We start from the raw sequence: 19447 nt of genomic DNA, 5'->3' as shown, positions 1-19447 counted from the left end.
TGCTCAAATGCAAATGGAGATACATTTCTCCTTTTGCTTTGTTTTTAGTTTGTTTTGATACCCCTCTGCCAGTGAAAAGGAAGCATGGGGTGAGGCATGCATACCTCCTCAGCTCCATTTTTGCTGGCAGAGGGTTGGAAGAGTCCATCACAGCCCAAAACAGGGTACAGGGGGACTGCATGCAGCCCTCCCAAGTTCCATTTATGCTGACAGAGGCACCGTGGGCCGGTCCTTTGCTGTTTCCAGGCCAGCCCCACTGGCCAGATCTAAGCAACCCATGGGCCACATCTGGCCCATTGGCCTTGAGTTTGGCACCCCGACATACAGTGATTGATACCTAGCCCAGTTGCCCTTTTTATCTTGAGCTTTTTTCCCTGACTTGATTTTTTGGTTCTGCCAAAGAAAAATTACAAATGAATTCCCCTGTTTCCTCCAAAGATTCGTATCTCCTTTGCCACAAATAGAATATAGTAGACTAGAGTTGGAAGGGGCCTTGGAGGTCTTCTAGTCCAACCCCCTGCCTAGGCAGGAAACCCTATACCGTTTCAGACAAATGGCTATCCAACATCTCCTTAAAAACTTCCAGTATTGGAGCATTCACAACTTCTGGAGGCAAGTCCTTCCACTGATTAATTGTTCTCACTGTCAGGAAATTTCTCCTTAGTTCTAGGTTGCTTCTCTCCTTGATTAGTTTCCTCCCATTGCTTCTTGTTCTGCCCTCAGGTGCTTTGGATAATAGCTTGACTCCCTCTTTTTTGTGGCAACCTATGAGATATTGGAACACTGCTATCATCTCTCCCCTAGTCCTTCTTTTCATTAAACTAGACAACCCCAGTTCCTGCAACTGTTCTTCATGTGTTTTAGCCTCCAGTCCCCTAATCATCTTTGTTGCTCTTCTCTGCACTCTTTCTAGAGTCTCAGCATCTTTTTTACATGGAATACTGAATGCAGTATTCCAAGTGTGGACTTACCAAGGCATTACAAAGTGGTATAAACACTTCACATGGTACTTCGAGGGTTCCTGTAAAATAATAACTACGTGAGGAAGAAACCATGAGGTATATGGTATTTGAAAAGCCTGTAGCTGTCCTTGGATTTGCAGAGAAAATTGGAAGCCCAAATATTTTAATGCAACACCTGATAAGTTGATATTATTGCATTCCATGTTACTTGTGGAATAGAACAACATGGATATTATACTTTGGACCTTTAATATCTTCTGGGCCAAGGAAGAGCTAGAGATGGCCAGGAGCTGAAGGCTGGTTTATTGTTCCTGAGAGTGGGAGCTGACCAATCCTTCTCACTTGTCTCAGCTTGTGACTGTCAGATATGCAGCAGATGAAACAGACCTACTGTAAGTAATTGACTGCTATAAGATTCATTGAGGAAAAGGGGAAAAAATGCCTTAGGATGCTGCAAATTTGCCACAATGGGAGCCAGTCTTAGCCTTCTTAAAGGTAAAGGAGATCAACAGAGTTGGAAGGGACCTTGTAGGTCATCTAGTCCAACCTCCGCTCAAGCAGGAAACCCTACACCATTTCTGACAAGTAGCAGTCCAATCTCTTCTTGAAAGCCTCAAGTGATGAATGTTTTTCAGAATATTAAGCCTGCCAGGAATCTAGTCTCTAGCTATGGAGATCAAAGATCCCAGGTTGTTGACTTACATTCTTGTTCATCAATGTCTCTTGGTAGGAGTTTAACAGATTAACAGAGTTGGAAGGGATCTTGTAGGTCATCTAGTCCAACTCAAGCAGGAGACCCTACACCATTGCTGACAAATGGCAGTCCAATCTCTTCTTGAAAGCCTCCCGTGATGAAGCTCCCACAACTGCCGAAGGCAACTTCTGTTCCATTGGATGATTGTTCTCACTGTCAGAAAGTTCCTCCATATTTCTAGATTAAATCTCTCCTTGGTCAGTTTCCATCCATTATTCCTTGTCTGGCCTTCAGGTGCTTTGGAAAATAGCTTGACCCCATCCTCTCTGTGGCAGCCCCTCAAATATTGGAACACTGCTATCGTGTCTCCCCTGGTCCTTCTCTTCACTAGACTAGCCATGCCCAGTTCCTGCAACCGTTCTTCATAGGCTTTAGCCTCCAGTCCCCTAATCATCCCAGTTGCTCTTCTCTGCACTCTTTCTAGAGCAGGGGTGTCAAACTTGATTTCATTGAGGGCCACATCAGGGTTGTGTTTGACCTTGGGGGGACAGGGTGGCCATGGCCAGCTCGATGTCACTCATGTTGGTTGTGCCTGTGGTGGCTCGAGCCATCAGCCAGAGAAAATGGGCTCCCGTTTTTGGCTGTGACAGCCTCCTGCAATCCTCTGCCAGTGAAAACAGAACTCAGGAGAGACTGGAAGACTACTATCATGTCTCCCCTGGTCCTTCTCTTCACTAGAGTAGCCATACCCAGTTCCTGTAACCGTTCTTCATAGTTTTAGTCTCCAGTCCCCTAATCATCCTGGTTGCTCTTCTCTACACTTTTTCTAGAGTCTCAACACCTTTTTATAGTGCGGTGACCAAAACTGGATGCAGTACTCTAGGTGTGGTAGCAGATATGTTATGCATACAGAGTAATACCAATAAAAGAGAATATTTGTAGATCAGGGTTGAACTGTAGGGTCTTTGGTGCTCTCTGAGCTTGGTGGTTTTCTTGCAAACATTTCATTTCCAAACAAGGTGACATCATCAATACACTGATGATGTCACCTAGTTTGATAATGAAATGTCTGCAAGAAAACTACCAAGCTCGGAGTGCAACAAGGACCTCATCAAGAGTGATTTCAGAGCCCACCATGCATTCAAACTACAACACAGTAGCAGTCTTTGAAAAGTAGGTCAACAGAAGACTGTCCAAAGGATTCTCTGACTATTTTAATCAAAATATTTTAAAAGTTATTGCTATCATAGGTCTGTGCCAAGCTAGAAGCCTATGAGTGATGGCAGAAGAGAACAGGGATAGAGGTATGGGAGAAGGTGATCCATATGGAAGTCTAGATGGAGGTCCAGATGGACCTTGTGTTCCAGATGAAGGTATGGGAGAAGGAGAAGCAGCCATGTTCTTTGTCCCTGAATGCTAGATGAAACCTAATATGGATAACATCTACTGACTATATTTAGTTGACAACTTCCAATTTCAGTCTCATTTTGAAGAGATCTTGTGGAAGTCTCCTTTCAAACCTTTTATGGACATTTCTTGGCAACAATATGGAAAGCAGTGTGATTTTTTTTTTTATTGAGCTGCTTTTTCATCATCTCATGTAGTCTCCAGTTCTGGTATTTCTGGTGGCCATCAGAGGTGGGTTCCTACTGGTTTGGACCAGTTCGCCCAAACCGGTAGTGATTTTCCGCCCTGGGTCACTGGAAACAGCAGCTGGGTCCCCGGTCTCTTCTCCTGTCACCAGCATGTTTCTGCGTATGCGCAGAACAGTTTTCAGTAAACTGCGCATGCGCAAAACACCCTTTCTCAGTGAACTGGTAGCAAACCGGTTAAGAACCCACCACTGGTGGCCATCTATCCCAATAATAAACAGGAACAAGCTCACCTAGCCTTTTGGAAGTCAACCAAGGTTGGCAAGATGCGGCAATCTTTAGAACAGAGCTGGCTGGGGGAATGCTGGGAGTTGAAGTCCGTATGCTTCAAGAGACCAAAATCTGTACTGTTGCAGAGAATCACAGTTGAAAAATTTGGGGCTAATTTTGAATTTTGTTTCTTCCTTATTCTTGGTTTTTATACGTAACATCTCACTTGCAGTCTTGCAGAATTTGAATTTTTTTTTTTTTATTTCTAGGTTGCATCTCTCTTTGATCAGTTAGCATCCATTGTTCCTTGTCTGGCCTCCAGGTGCTTTGGAAAATAGCTTGACCCCCTCCTCTCTGTGGCAGCACCTCAAATATTGGAGCACTGCTATCAGGTCTCCCCTGGTCCTTCTCTTCACTAGACTAGCCATGCCCAGTTCCTGCAACCGTTCTTCATATGTTTTACCCTAATCATCTTTGTTGCTCTTCTCTGCACTCTTTCTAGAGCAGGGGTGTCAAACTTGATTTCATTGAGGGCCGCATCAGGGTTGTGTTTTACCTTGGGGGGTGGGAGGGGGCGGGATGGGCATGGCCAGGGTAGATGTGGCCAGCTTGATGCCCCTCGTGTTGGTTGTGCCTGTGGTGGCCTGAGAAAATGGGCTCCGCTTTTCGGCTGCGACAGCCTCCTGCAATCCTCTGCCAGTGAAAACGGATCCATTTTCACTGGCAGAGGCACTGCAGGCTAGTCTTTTGTTTTTCCAGGGTGGCCCTGCAAGCCAGATCTAAGCACCCCATGGGCCAGATCTGGACCCTGGGCCTTGAGTTTGACACCCCTGTTCTAGAGTCTCAACATCTTTTTTATAGTGTAATGACCAAAACTGGATGCAGTATTCTAGGTGTGGCCTTACTAGGGCTTTCTAGAATGGTATTAGTACTTCACTTGATCTTGATGGTATCCCTCCTGTTAATGCAGCTTAGGATTGCATCGGCTTTTCGGGCTGCCACTGCACACTGCTGGCTCATATTTAATTGATTGCCCACTAAGACTTCAAGATCCCTCTCACAGTCACTGCTATTAAGACTGGTTTCTACCAATCTACGTTTGCACTTTTGGTTTTTCTTGCCTAAGTGTAAGGCTTTCAAGAATATCTTTCAGTGCCTGATATGAATGCCGAGGGTTTGTTTCCACAGACTGATTTTGTGATGATTGCTTACTGTGCTTGCTATTACTCAAGGGAAATCCTCAAGAGAAGGTTTTGCTGCTGTTTGTAAATGCATACCAGAGGAAAGATTTAAACTTGTGCATCCAAATTAATCTCCCCAACCCCTTCAAATTTATAAATAAGCCCCCCTTCAAAGAACAGAGATGTGTTTCTGTCCAATCGTGCAGATTCTCATTTGACATTAAGGAAAATAAATTTCCATTTTTATACAAATCTGTATTTTAAACTGAGAGCAATGGGTTGTCAGTTCCTGACTCCATATTCATATAAAATCAACCGGAGGGTGGGAGCGGTTGAGCCACTCTAGAGAAAACTGCCACCTTTTAATTTTTCATAGCTGATTAATTTTTAATCCCCCAACTTCAGGGACCAAGGAAGGCATCCTATGAAGACGAGGCTTCAAAGGACTTTCTTGAATGCCTTCCTGTTTAATTCTTTAGCCTTGAAGGTCCTGGGTGCAGCCAATGTACTTCTCCAGGCATATTCTTTTCATCTTCTCATCCCTTTTCTCTTTTCTAGAAGTTCAGGGTTGCAAGGAAAAAAAATGGACATTTGAACACAAATGTCCAATTTGTCTCTGAACTGGATTGCTTCCTTTAGAGAAAACCAAGTGTGTTTACTGTATGCAGGGTGACAAATGAGACGCCTCTATAAGGGCAGGGGCAAAGCAGTATTTATTTTAAATGTTTGATAACTAGGATTGTTCTATATGAAGAGGTGGGGGGAGAAACTGGTTGCTGCTGAAAGATTTAGTCCACAAACTAAGATTAGCTTAAATTTTTAATACAGTGGCAGTGTAAACTCCAGCTGTGTTCAAACAGGCAGGGTAAAGGACTAGGAAGCTTTAAGCTGACATACTGCTGAGAATGAGTGTGCGCTGGTTTTATTTTTATTTTATTTTACTTTATTATTTTATTTTATTATTTTAGAATAGAATAGAATAACAGAGTTGCAAGGGACTTTGGAGGTCTTCTAGTCCAACCCCCTGCTTAGGCAGGAAACCCTACACCACTTCAGACAAATGGTTATCCAACATCTTCTTAAAAATTCCCAGTGTTGGAGCATTCACAGCTTCTGGAGGCAAGCTGTTCCACTGGTTAATTGTTCTAACTGTCAGGAAATTTCTCCTTAGTTCTAAGTTGCTTCTCTCCTTGATTAGTTTTCACCCATTGCTTCTTGTCCTGCCCTCAGGTGCTTTGGAGAATAGCTTGACTCCCTCTTCTTTGTGGCAGCCCCTGAGATATTTGAACACTACTATCACGTCTCTTCTAGTCCTTTTTAAAAATAAATAAATGTTATTTTATTTTATTTCATTTCATTGGAATTGTTTTACTTTCCCTGCCCTGTTTTGCGCATTTCTTCACTCTTTACTGCTAGATAAGTTTCTAGTCATCTTTTTATGAACTTCTACCCAAATATCTTGTTAAGAAGTAGATTCACACAACCTGCTGAGCTTTTATGTTTTTAACCAAGGTTTACTGAATAAGGCACGAGGGACTGAGCCTGCATAATGTGAGAGAACTGGTTTTGTATGTTCAGATAAGCAGCTGCTGTTTTGGAGTAGCATGTTGAATATTCCAACTATGGGCCGGATTTACATGCGAAACCAAAAACATAAGGTTGTATGTAATGTGAATATTGAACAGTTATGCATTGCAAGTGCAGTAGATTCAAATTTGTCTTCTTCCAAATAATCCTACAAATTAAAGTTAAAGATGGCTGGTGAGAGATACAGAGAGTTCTCAACTTACAGCCACTCATTTAGCGAGTATTGGTTTCTAATGTTTTTGCCTGGGACAGCCTCCTGCAGTGCTCTGTTTTCACTGGCAGAGGATTGCAGGAGCCTATCCCAGCCAAAAACGGAGATTGGTAGCCCATTTTCACTGGCAGAGCCACCACAGGTGTTCCCAACACAGGTGACATCAAGGTGACCATGTCCCCCCCACCCTCCGAGGTCAAACACAACCCTGATGTGGCCCTCAATGAAATTGAGTTTGACACCCCTTATCTATGGGATTGATATAAGTAAGAGTAGGCCAACCTATTCTCCAAAGCACCTGAAGGCAGGACAAGAAGCAATGGATGGAAACCAATCAAGGAGAGAACCAACATAGACACTAAACAGAAATTTCTTTACAATAAGAATAATTAACTGGAGGTTTTTTGAGGAGATTGGACATCATTTGTCTGAAATGGTACAGTGTACGGCCTTCTGCTTGAGCAGGGGGCTGGACTAGAAGACTTCCAAGGTTCCTCCCAACTCTGTTATATTTTTTATGTCTGAAACCATTGCAAGAAGCATTGCAATGCTGCATGTATCTTACCCACACTGGTGTCCCTACTCCCAGGATAGCTGCTAACCCCCCCCCCCATGGTTGATTCACTTGGGCAACAATCTCAGCTGTAGTAGCTTCCCTGCATGCATGTGCTTGCTTCCATAAAATGAGAATTTCCATCCCTATTCAAAACAACATGGGGCTTTCCAAAGCAATGGGTCCAGAAAGGGAGATCATTCCCTTGGCTGAGCACCCTTCCGAATGCATAGCTCTAGCAAACCGTCACATCGACGATGGCGCTAGAAATAAAAATCTGGACGGCAGCCTGAGGGTTGATGGGCAAGCTGAGAGCTATAATAGGAGGAAAAAAAGCAGGCAGGAAATCCAAGGACTTTAATTCAGTCACTTAGAGGGGATGACAAGGTGCAGCTGATCACACAATCCCTGCTGTTTTCCAGTGAGTCAAAAGCCTTGGGCTATAATGCATTCATGCAGCTTATCCTGGTCACCACATCAAGGTTTAGGTGCTGGCATCAGTGGGGGGAAACCATGGTCGATTTCAGATGCTGGAAAAAGGTCCCCTCCCTATCTTTCTCTCCCTCTTTGCGGCTCAAAAAAAGATAAAAGCAGATCTTTTAACCCTTTTCCACCTGCGCAGTGAGTGTCAGGCTTGAGATGAGGTTGTAGCCCTGCTTAAGTTTGGATGGGAGCCTGGACATCTGGAGACCGACCATGGAGAATTCCCTAACCAGTACACACCACACTGGATGCCTCTCTTAAATTGAGGTGGGTATGTTTGCGTTTTGTTTTAGAAAACCCTTTCCCATCACTTAAAGAAAAACAAGAATCCATTTGTTCTGATTGAATTTCTCAGTGAACTTTAGGGAAAACTGGCTGCTTCCCAATAGTAGACATTAAAAAAAAATTGGTAAGAACAGAAGTACAAATTCTACAACAATTTTAAATTACATTCAAGCTTCCCACTCAGATTAAAAAAACAAACCTTCTGCAATATATATCATAACACGTGGCTTTTTATAACTCAGTGCATTATTTCCTTCCTTCCTTCCTCCCTCCCTCCCCCTCCTGCTCCCATCTCCTTTCCATTCCTTCCTTTCCTTTCCTTCCTTTCCCCCCCTCCCCCTCCTGTTCCCATCTCCTTTCCATCCCTTCCCTTCCTTTCTTTTCCTTCCTTTCTTTCCCTTCCTTAACACAAACCCAAACAACCTCCCCCTCTCCAAACACAACTTGAAAGAAAGGTTACGTGCCATAGGTTAATGCCACAAAAGGCACCTGCACTGTCAGTCTGGGAAGGACATAATGTTGATGTTTAGAAACTCTGCCAACGCATCCATCGGAACAGAAGCCAATCTTCTGTGACAAAAGAGCAGACAGTTGTAATTTCCTATAATACTATTTTTCCTATAGAGCTCAAGTGCTCCTCTCATTACAGGTATCTTCTCCAAGTGGAGTTTGTAGAGCTTACAACAGATGGATCATCCATGATATTGAAGTAATTAGCCAGTGGGGTTCCTGGCCATTAAGCAATTTGCCATCGATGGACGCAAAGCTGCACTTCCGTTAGGAAGAGACCCTCTCCTCTGCGGCTCCTCTTCACCCCCTCTTTGTCTTCCACTGTCAGGGTTTCACCAGTCTGCCCTGGTGGTGTAACCAAAAATAAACATTAAAATCCCACCACTACTTTGGATGGAAGAAAAAGAAGAAAAAGAAAACAACAACGGGCTTTGAATGATCTTTGTTTTTTTCCTGTGATGGGTCTGGATTGCAATGCAACAGATTTTAAAAGGTTTTCCGAGCGCCGGAGCACAAAATGTCAATGTGATAAATTAAATATTGTAAAAACACACGGGTAGAAAAGTGCTTGCTTGGAAATATTGACGCACAATATTTACATTTTTGCCAAGGAGTTTGGATACTAGGGCACTAGTTATTACAATTTACATCTGTTAAACTTAACTTAGCCACAAAAGCTGCATACCAGTTAGCCTAATGGAGGAATATAAATGAGCTTTCTCTCTAGGTAACTCAAGGCAGTGTGTGTGTGTGTGTGTGTGTGTGTGTGTGTGTGTGTGTTTGTCCATGTATATATGATCTGATAATAACACTATCAGCTAAAGAAATGGTAGCTGTGACTTCGTATTGTTGAGTATATAATAAAGTTATAATTTCAGGGAACATGTTATAGTGATTTCATTGGGTCACACATTTTCCCCCCAGCTTTAGGTGTTTCAGAGACATTTTCCATTTCAAAGCCAGAAATGTTTCTATTTTGTTTTCCAGGCATTTTCCTATTTTCCATATTATTATCAGGAAGCAAAATTTAGGGGTTCTTTCTTTCTCCTGATTGGTTTGGTCACAGTGTTGAAACTGAAAGCTATATATTTTTTAATATAATATAGTTTTTATTAATTTATAATATGACATACATGCAATGTGACATAAAGAGAATACAAAAGTAAGTATTAGGGAAATCAGGGAAGGAAAAAGGAAAGTGGATAGTGGGGGAAAGTAAGGGAAAAAACAAAACAAAAAGGCATTAACTTCCCACTCCTTTGGTGCAGTAAAATAAAGCATTAACATCTACCCTCAAATTATTATTTTCATAATAATATAAACTAGCCATTTCTATAAACAATAAATCTATCTCACTGGTAAAACCTAAATCAAAGTTTCATTTTTTTCCCATCTCAAGCACAAAGTCCAGAAGTGGTTTCCAAGTAGAAATAAAAGTATTTGTGTTTTTTTCTTTAACCATAACAGTCAATTTAGTCACCTCTGCTAATTCCATCAGCTATAATTTTTGAATGCAATTTTGCCATTCGCAGGTACTTTCTGAGAGAACATCAGTAGAATGTCAGTATTACCCAGTGGTGGGATTCAAGTAATTTAACAACTGGTTCTCTCCCCTAATGACCAGCTGGGGCTTGGTGGTCATGTGACTGAGTGGGCGTGGCCAACTCAAACATCACTCACGTTGATGGGTGTTTTTTTCCTTAGCTGTTACAATGTAATAAGGGATAACTGAAGAGGCAGTTTCTGTAAGAAGAACAAGAAAGATTAGGCTAGAAACAGCACCAGAGTGTTTCCTTCCTGCCTTCCTTACAGGATTAGCCCTGTAAAGTGGAAAAAAACCAAAGGAGATTTCTTCCAACAACCAGTTCTCCGAACTGCTTAGAAAGTTAACAACTGGTTCTCCCGAATAGGTGCGAACTGGCTGAATCCCACCACTGATCTTACCTGGAATTAAATTTTCAAATGCCCTCCAGGAGCATTAGGAAAACATCACCATATTTAACAATTGTTGCCATCTCTGTGTGAAGTTTATTCTCTTGGAAGAAGAGCGTTCACTTGCAAAGATGCTGTTTTAGCAAGGCACACACAGAGTTGTATTCCTTGTAGTAGTGAATGTGGCAACTTGGTGACACACGAACTCACTCAAGCATTGGTAGAAATGATGAACGCTATATACAGCTGAGATTTGAGGCCTGCAATTCGACTCTCCTCCTTCCTTTTCTCCCTTCCTATTTTCTTCTATTTCTCTCTATTTATTTATTTTATACATTGTCAAAGAGAAGAGAGGAGAAAAAACCCATAAAGTGCTTTAACAAAAAGGTGAAAAATCACACTTTATGTGATTTTTACCACAAAGGAAAAAAAAAAATACGATGTACAGTATCATGATAACAGCAAACAATTTGCAATTCTATCTATGCTTATGTAATGGGAATATTATTCAAGTATGTATATATTTGAATACATTTATGACAATCTTTTTTAATCAACCGTATTCTGTGTAAGCAAGTTCCATATTTCATTATATTTGTCCCTACATAGTCTATGTCTTTAGGCAATCTAATCATAAGTAGTACGTGTAATGAGGTCTTAATCTCCTGAATAAAAGGAGCATGCATTTATCTTTTCAATGCTGCAGTATCAGTCTTTTGGACATAGTAAGGGCATGGAGAATCCATTGATGTTGTTTGTTGTTGTTTGTTTGTTGTTTATTGGATTTATATGCTGCCCTTCTCCCAAAGGACTTAGGGTGGCGTACAACATTAAGAACATATATTACAAGAATTCTGGGAGTTGAGATCTATACATCCTTATGAAACCAAGGTTGGAAAACGCTGTTCTCAATATATAATTGAAAAAAATATTATCCTCTGGAAATTTTAGCATTTCTTGCACAATCATGTTTCTTGCACAATCATAATTTACAACTTTCACTCCAAAGTTGGTTTGTATGTCTTCTAACTTGCTCTTCCTCCATGTTCTTCTGCTGGAATGCCCAGTGTTCTGTAATGATAATTATTTTGTATGTAATATCCAGAAGGCACAGAAAATTTGTCCTTTAAATGGACCGTTGTAAATTGAGGACTATCGGTAGGAGATGCGCCTTCTATGGAAAAGTGTGAACAACCTTTTGTTACATTATTACAATACCTTCACTTATAGCAGAGTTTCATGGCATTGTTTTCAGTGAATTTTTAGGGGAGGCGTTGAAATTAAGATTACACTAAAAGGAGATACGATAGCCAAATGTTTAGGAACTCCTGGTTTAGAATCCTGAGTAAACTTCGCTAGCTTTACTCAATGTGTTTTAGTCAAGTATGCAGGTGGCACAATTTTTAGAGTGAAGGAGGTTAGGATCAGAGATGGTATTCTATTTTCTTCATTACCGGTTCAGTAGTGGGAACGCGCAATGCACAGAAGGTCCTTGATGATGTCTGGGTGGGTGGGTGGAGCCTCGTGGAGCCGCCACTACGGGTTTGCCTGAACCGGTGCGAACCGGCAGCATACCATCTCTGGTTAGGATTGGCTTCATTTGAATGTGTGTGTGGACTGTGTATACGCATCTGTATACACAGACAGACAGACAGACAGACACACAGTATTCTCCAAAGAGAATGCTTAGCTCCTTACAAGCAATTTTTGCATGATGTCTCCTGCACTATAATGAAGGCAGATATGCTACACAACGGAAGGGCTTCAGCCAGGACAGAATATGGGATTTCTGCATCCCTCCCATATGCCACCCCAGGTTTTCCTCTACCCCTCCTCCCCAAAAGGAGAAAAAAGCTCCTTGCATTCACGGGGCTTGCTTAATTCTTGAAAGTGGGAGTCTGCACACTTGCGTGTATGTTAATCACACACAATCTTATTTGGCAAATAGGAGAGAGAGATAGGAAGACAATGCATGCAATTTCTGAAATTCTCTCCTTTTCTTTTTGACCTTTATTATTTATATGTTATCGATGCTTTCTCCAAACCATTGTACAAAAACACCTTGAAGTGTCAAGCTTTAAAAATGAGTCTTTTCCCCCCCTCTTTCTCCCATGCAGCTTGGATTATCTTGGCCTTGTCAAAATACATTCTCTAGTTAGAGCTTGGAAATATTTCCCTCCTGGCTCCTCCGTATTGATTTTTTTCACACTCAGTCCTGTCTGTCAGCTGAAGAGGTGAAAGGTGAAAGTTCATTCGGCACTGCCTAGCTTTACCTTCCTGTTAATGTCGTGCCCTTTCTGCATTTGATCAGTTTATGTGATCAGCAATAGAACGGATCCTCAGCCAATTCTACCTATAGGGAAAATAATATTTCATGTCCCAGTGATTTTAACACAGGAACACACCTTAAAGATTCAAGAGGTGATGGGGTGGCTCCCCTTTTCTTCTCTCCTTGGATAATTCTTCCTACCATACCATTCTGCATTCTTTGTTGGAAAAATTCAAAGGGAAAAAAAAAGGTGAATTCGCTTTCTTTGGAAGCATAATTGATTGCTGATTTATGTCCATTAAACTGTCCTTATCTAAATCCTTCATTGGATGTTTTTTTTTAATGCAGGTGATAGGATAAACAGAAGTGCACATATGTTTAGACACAGAATACACATACACAATCAGAGAGAGAGGGGCGAGGGGGGGAGGGAAGGAAGGAGGGAGAGAGACTGGTTAATATATAATTAATTTCCAGGATGGAATTGTACTCCCCCCCCCCAAAAAAAAATGTCTGCTTTGTTCCAGTGTATACGTTTTTCCCATCCAAGTCCAATTCTTCATTTAACTGCTGTAATGAAATGTCCCAGAGGGCTACAATTACAGTCCGGTAGGTCAAGGTTCAAGTCATGGAAACTCACTGGGTGATGCACCTCAAAAGGGTTGTTGTAGTGGGGTTTTAAATAAAACGGAGAAATGATGCTCCTGGAGAAAAGGCAAGACACATATCCAGCAAGTAAATAAAATGAAGATCAACCTAGAGAGCAGCCAAAACACGGTTGACGTAGCTAATAGGGGAGCTTTTAGATTCATGGCTACTATAGCTAGGCAGCAGAAAATATGACTAAGGGGTTAAGTCAGTGTTTGCCCAGATTTATTTATATAATTTCTTAAATTTATATACCGCCCATCTCACAATTTCAGGGCAACTTTGTATGGCATGTCTCGGCTGTGGCCCTTCCTTGTAAAAGAAATCCTGTCAACAATACATTTGTCTTCTCACCTCCCAGTTAGTATTGAAATGTTCTGCATGGGGCTATTTAAAAAAAAAAAACTATTAGGAATTTGCAATTGACCCCAAATGGAGCAACCTGCTTGTTGATGGGTGATATTTGCTATCAATATCTAATACAGGCTGTGTGGCCTCTACATTGGCTACCCAGTATAATTGCAAGGACTGCTGTTGATTCTCCCCTTTTACTGTGCACATCTCAAATGTAGGCTTAAAGGATGCTCTTCAGATAAAATCTTAGGTAATGTGAGAAACTTCTGTTTTTCAGCAGTAGCCCCCTTGCTATGGAAAAGCTCCCAACCAGCAGCCCAAATGGATTTGAAACCACTGTACTGCTTCTTCTTCTCTTTTTGAAAGATTATTTTTGTTTTATTACAATACTAGATGGATACCTGTGCTTCGTTACTGAAGCATATGATTGGGCCAGCCTGCAGGCTGGATGAGTCACGCCCTGGCCATGCCCATGTAAGGCAGCTGGCAGTTGGAACAGAGTTCCTTTCAGGTGGGGAGGGGGAGTAGAATGTATAACTCCTTAGCATTGACACGTGTTAATATAATACTGTATAAGGAATACTGATAAGCTGATGGTCATTTTGAAAAAATCCTTTCTTAGCAAGCAGCTAGAAGCCAAGAGGAACATACATGCCGAATTTCAAGTTTGTAGGCTTTACAGTTTTGGAGATTTTGTGATGATGCATGAGTAGTATTTTGCTTTCATATAGATTGCCAGTGCCCTTATTCTACTTCATTGTCTGTTGCCATAAGTTTCCATGGAATGGTACAGTAAATAAATAGTTGATTCTTCTCCACCTGAACATCCAGTGAAACGGAGGAAAATCTAGCACCAATCAGGAATTGCCAAGCTGTAATTCCCAGTATTACTGCAGGAAAATTCTAATAGCAACAGTCAGCAAACCTAGAAAGTCAGAATGCTTTGCTATGTTTCCAATGTACTCAAATATAGATTTCATCGTGGCAGTGCTGCTAAATTCTTTGCCTTTTCCCTGTGGTGAGTACGTACAGTACCTGAGGCACTATTATTCACGTTAATGTATTCTAAGTACCGTTGAGGTTCTCATGATTTCATGGGCAAGTGGCCCAGCATTGTTATAAGCTAGTTTGACTAAAACCCGCTTTATACATTTAGTATTTAGTAGTAACAGATCATTACCGTTTTGACCCCTCTCTGACAGAAACTTGCACTTTTTCCAAAGGATGTTTCTGTGACCTGATTCCATCCATCCATTTCATCCCCTTTATTCACTGTCTTCATGCCAATCATCATCAATTTATATAGCCCATCATCTGCTTGCAGACATGAGTTTCTGTTTGCTGATCTTTGCCTCAAGGGAGCAGTCGGTCTGCATGTGGTTCAGGACTGATTGAGTGATTGGTTCTTCTTGTGCTCCATGGCACTCTTGGTTAATGCCTCCAGATCCGTAATTTGAAGAGACCTTTTGTCTCTTTTTTAAACTCTATTTCAACATCCGCTTTCATAGCAATACATTATTATGGAACGTATTGGAAAGAAGAGTTGCTTTGATTTGTTTCTGCATATGATCTTGTCATTACCTGTTTTTTTTTTTCCTTCTAGGATTAATCTCTTTCAGTCCTTCAACATGTTTCATCTGTCCTTAAAATCAAGCAAACAAAACATTCATTTGCCATCAAGTGTTAAGTCCATTCATGGAGAGCTGAGCCTTATTTACACTGGGGGCTCATACAAACAGTGCTTAAGTAGGATGGTGAAAATTAGAATGCAAGTACAATTTAGTGTTATTTCAGAAAAAGAACCCATTTAGGTCCTTTCTATCCGGACAGCAAATAACGAGGGGAATCGTGCAGTTTCTTAGAGGCAGACATTTTAATCAGTTACCAATACACTGCGACTTCAGTAGTGACAACATTTTCATACAGGTGTCTCATCATGTCATCTTTTGCTTGTAAACTGCCAACGAAGCCACGCACGTTGCTACATTTACAAGGACAAATCCAAATACACTACTAAACAAATCAATAAAACACTAAAAGCTTACACTGGAATGACAATACAAATTTTACTGCAGTGCTGAAAGATCTAGGCTATGATGAAATTTACAGCGAGGGCTGAGTCAGTCTCTCCGATGCAGATTTGCATAAGGGGAAATCTTAAGGGAATTAAGAAGCCTTGGCAAAAATCCACCCAGTGCTACTCTAGCATAGCACCGTTCGTTTCACTGAAAGGAGTCATGCAAGGCTCCTGTGCTGGGCCAAGTGGATTGTTCAAGTAACCAGTATATAAATATTGATTCTCCTGTTCAATTACTCCTTTGTATAGGCCAGATTTTCCATTGGTCTGATTTTGTTTGAACAGGCATAATGCATCTGCTGAAGACACAGCTCCAAGAGTTCGACCCTCCCGCACCATTGTAATGTTCAAAATAGGGTTAGATCCTTCACGACAGCAAATAATGTCTTGTGGATAAAAGCAGGTGGATCTGTTTTTCCATCACATCTCAAAATGCTGGAAATTCTTTCTTTGGAAAAACAAGACACGGTAAAGTAAAAGGAAGAGTTACAGGGCCAACCATAACATTTGGGAACCGGACGTCCTCTACTCAAAATAAAGATGGAAGTCTCCTATAAGCCCTGCTGAAATAGTGCAGCATAACTGAAAAGATTTGCTCTCCGTTTCTATAGCGCAATGTAGTATGTTTGGAATATCTAAATTGGGCTTCCATGTTATAAATGCAGAGAGCCTGCAGTATATCAAAATGGGAGTCACTTGCTGGTTCCCCAAACTTGTCCTGTAATAGGTGGCGTTTTTTTGTCTAGATTCTGATGCGTAATATTACATAGTTGTCTTTTCTTCCTAGGTCACCGGTTGTTTAAGGAAATGTATAGTATCATATTGTAGGTAACTTTTAGACCGGGGATGTCAAACTGGCGGCCCATGGGCCAGATGCATCACGCACAGGCCATGCCCACTCCATCTCCGCGAATGGGAAAAATGTCACGTGACGCCACGAGTTTGACACCCGTGTTTTAGACTGTGTTTTGAAGGGAAACCAAACACCTCCATATCGGAGTGCACTTTTTAATTGGCAACCCTCAGATTACCATAATGTAGGACTCTGCCCTTAGTAGGCCTACGCTAATAATAGGCCCCAAGTGCCCTCCAAACACTTTAGCTACAACTCCCACAATCCTTTGCTTCTGGGATGATGGCAGCTAGAAATCCAAGCATCCCATGGGATTGGAGGTTCCCTGCTGAGATGCAACAAGTACCATTATGCAAATAGCTTAGTAAATGTGGAAAGCTGCCTCTCCAATTTGCCTTATGGCTTGGAAATGGCCTCTGCAGAGTCTTGTTTATTTCAGGAAATATTAGCCAACCTTGCAATAAGGGATCTTCTTTTTTTCCCTCAGGCGTCATTCCATATAAATAAACGGGACCCTATGGATTGCAGGAATCAATGTGGAAAAAGAGTGTGTGAGTAACAAAAGAAATTATACATAATAAAAAATAAAATTATCTAACAGGGAGTATCTTTAAATATCATTCACCGTACCATTTATGCCATCATTGTAATAGAATTCAACAATGCTGTACATTTCTTTATATTCTGGGGACAGTGCTCATAACCAGGTGCATACACGATATGTTTCTTTAACCACCTCTCCTCAAAAAACTGAAAATTTACAACTGAATTTATCTCCACCAAACCATAAGTCAATAGCACAAAGTCACAGTGCTGTAAAACATTCTGAACAATTTCTTATTGTTTTTTTTTAATTCTCAAGGTAACTAATTATGGCTGATATAATGTTAGTTACATATACAGTATTAAACTGTTTGATGATAATCTCAATGTATTGCAAAGCACCAGGAATGTTTCAGTGCTATTCAGGAAGGCAAAGATGATGGACAACATTCATTTCTGGGGAGGTGATACAGATGCTGTGCTCCAAAAAATACATCCAGTTGTCTTTCTTGATTCTTCACCCCTTCAATTTCCACAATCAAATTCTCCACAGGCGCCATTTTTGCTAAATTTATCAGCATGCACTAAGAGCATTTTTCTCTGTATTCTCATATTCAAGTTTAGAAGTACATGTATACTATACATACAGTATGTTTAACACACCAGCATTTCAATAAAATATTTTCTACATTTCCCCCCCCCCTCAGTTCCATAAGGAAGGGGTGGATGGGAGACAGACAATGTTTTTCAGGAAAAAAATAAATATATAAGACATAGGAGATATGTGAATGCTAATCAGCTTATTATGATTTTTTTTCTGATTAAGGAAAACACTCGAAATGGACCCGAAGGTTAACTTTTCTTCGTATTTCTTGCAATAATGATAAAGATATACTTTATTAAATAATTCTCTTAAATCTCTTTCCTCTGATTAATCCAAATGATATGTTTGCTGTGTCATAATTAGAGAAATATTTATGTCACAGTAGAGTTTGATGAAGTAAATGTGAAAAGTCTTCACTTCTTTGCAAGAGGAAGAGCTCATTTGCGGATACATAGATATGATACTGATACATATAATAGCAGCAAATAAAATATCAATATCCCCATTATCTCTTTCACAATTCTTGGGTAAATTTTCACTGAAGAAAAATAATAATAACTGGGGGTATTCTTTCTCCCCAACCTAAGAAACATAAAATTACCTTTTCGCTAATGGGAATATGCCATTGTTTCCATCTTGATTAGAAATTACACAAAGAAAATGATTTCTCCTTTTCTATACATTTTCTTACAAAACCCCAAACCTGAAATATATAATGGGTCTTTAAATGCCATTAACCAGTGACTTTAGTAGGCATCACAGATTCTTGATGTTTAGGTGCCATATGACACTCTCTTTTTTTTCCAGGTAAAAAATGCCAAAAGAGTATGTATGGGACTCGTGGATCTTTCTTGACCCTATCAGGAATTTCAGAAATGAACAGAGCATTCTTACTCCAAGATCTTCCAAGAACTTGGAAGAATTTCTGTGTAAACACATGAGCTTTGGTAAACATGACATTTCAAAACACTTCGAAGGATTCCCCCCCTCCCCTCCCTATTTAGGCTCTGAGGATTTTAACATTCTTGGAATGATGAGATTTAGACCAGTTTTAATGTTGTGAAGTGATTTTCGTTTTCAAAGTCAGTAGAATCAAGATTCTCACCAATCTAGCCAGGCTCAAGTTACATTCTCGAGCTCCTGTTTGCTTGTTTTTTCTCATAGTGATCAAAAGAAAAAATCTTGCAAGATGTTCTAATTGATCAATGGGTCTGCATTTCTCTAAAGTTGCCAAGTTTTCTTGGCAACTTTAAGATGCGTGGACTTTAACGCCCAGAATTCTCTAGCCAGCTGGCTGGGTAATTCTAGGAGTTGGAGTCCAGGCATCTCAAAGTTGCCAAGGTTGAGAAACACTGCTCTAAAGGAGTGCTTAAGCAGTACTCTGCTATGCTGAAGCAAGCACAAAATATACTGTCTGGCCAATCCTGGTCCATAAATCTTTGGGTATTTAATACCTCAAATATTAAGATCATAAAGAGGGAGAATTAATTTACAAGAACTTTCAAAACACAACTGGATTTAGAACTGGGTTTTTTTTGGTGGGGGGAAGAAGCCTCTTTCACACACCCTGACTTTATACCACAAAGCGATGCTCTTTGCCATCATGGGCCATAAGAATAAGATTGCGGTTCGAAGTCCAGATAAGCCTGACCAGTTTGAGGGCATTGTGTGAACCTGGTGACGCAGGTTGGACAGGAGGCACCTGGTAGGTTTTAATACAACGGAGCTGCGGTGCAGAATTCAGCATCCCGATGCTTCCCAACAGAGAGGTATTCATCTGGCATTGGGGAGAAAGGGGAGAAAAAGAACAAGTCAATCAATACTGAAATCCATAAATTT

The 19447-nt window shown here is 40.8% G+C and overlaps 1 protein-coding gene across 3 annotated transcripts in view; it reads right to left on the bottom strand.

Annotated features, from left to right (window-relative positions):
* Positions 1 to 15385: 15385 nt before the first annotated feature.
* WDR7 (WD repeat domain 7) overlaps positions 15386 to 19447 on the bottom strand; it is a 273050-nt gene continuing 268988 nt past the window's right edge. For all 3 annotated transcript variants that reach the window (XM_081943578.1, XM_081943577.1, XM_081943579.1), the window contains one exon: positions 15386 to 19385. In XM_081943578.1, coding sequence (XP_081799704.1) covers positions 19182 to 19385 — 204 coding nt within the window. In that variant the 3' untranslated portion in view covers positions 15386 to 19181. The remainder of the gene's footprint in view (positions 19386 to 19447) is intronic.

This window comes from Natrix helvetica (assembly GCF_964273705.1).
Source record: "Natrix helvetica genome assembly, chromosome: 2".
Taxonomy (NCBI): Eukaryota; Metazoa; Chordata; class Lepidosauria; order Squamata; family Natricidae; genus Natrix; species Natrix helvetica.
Note: the sequence above shows the minus strand (reverse complement) of the source record. Positions and strands in the feature narration are given on the sequence as shown.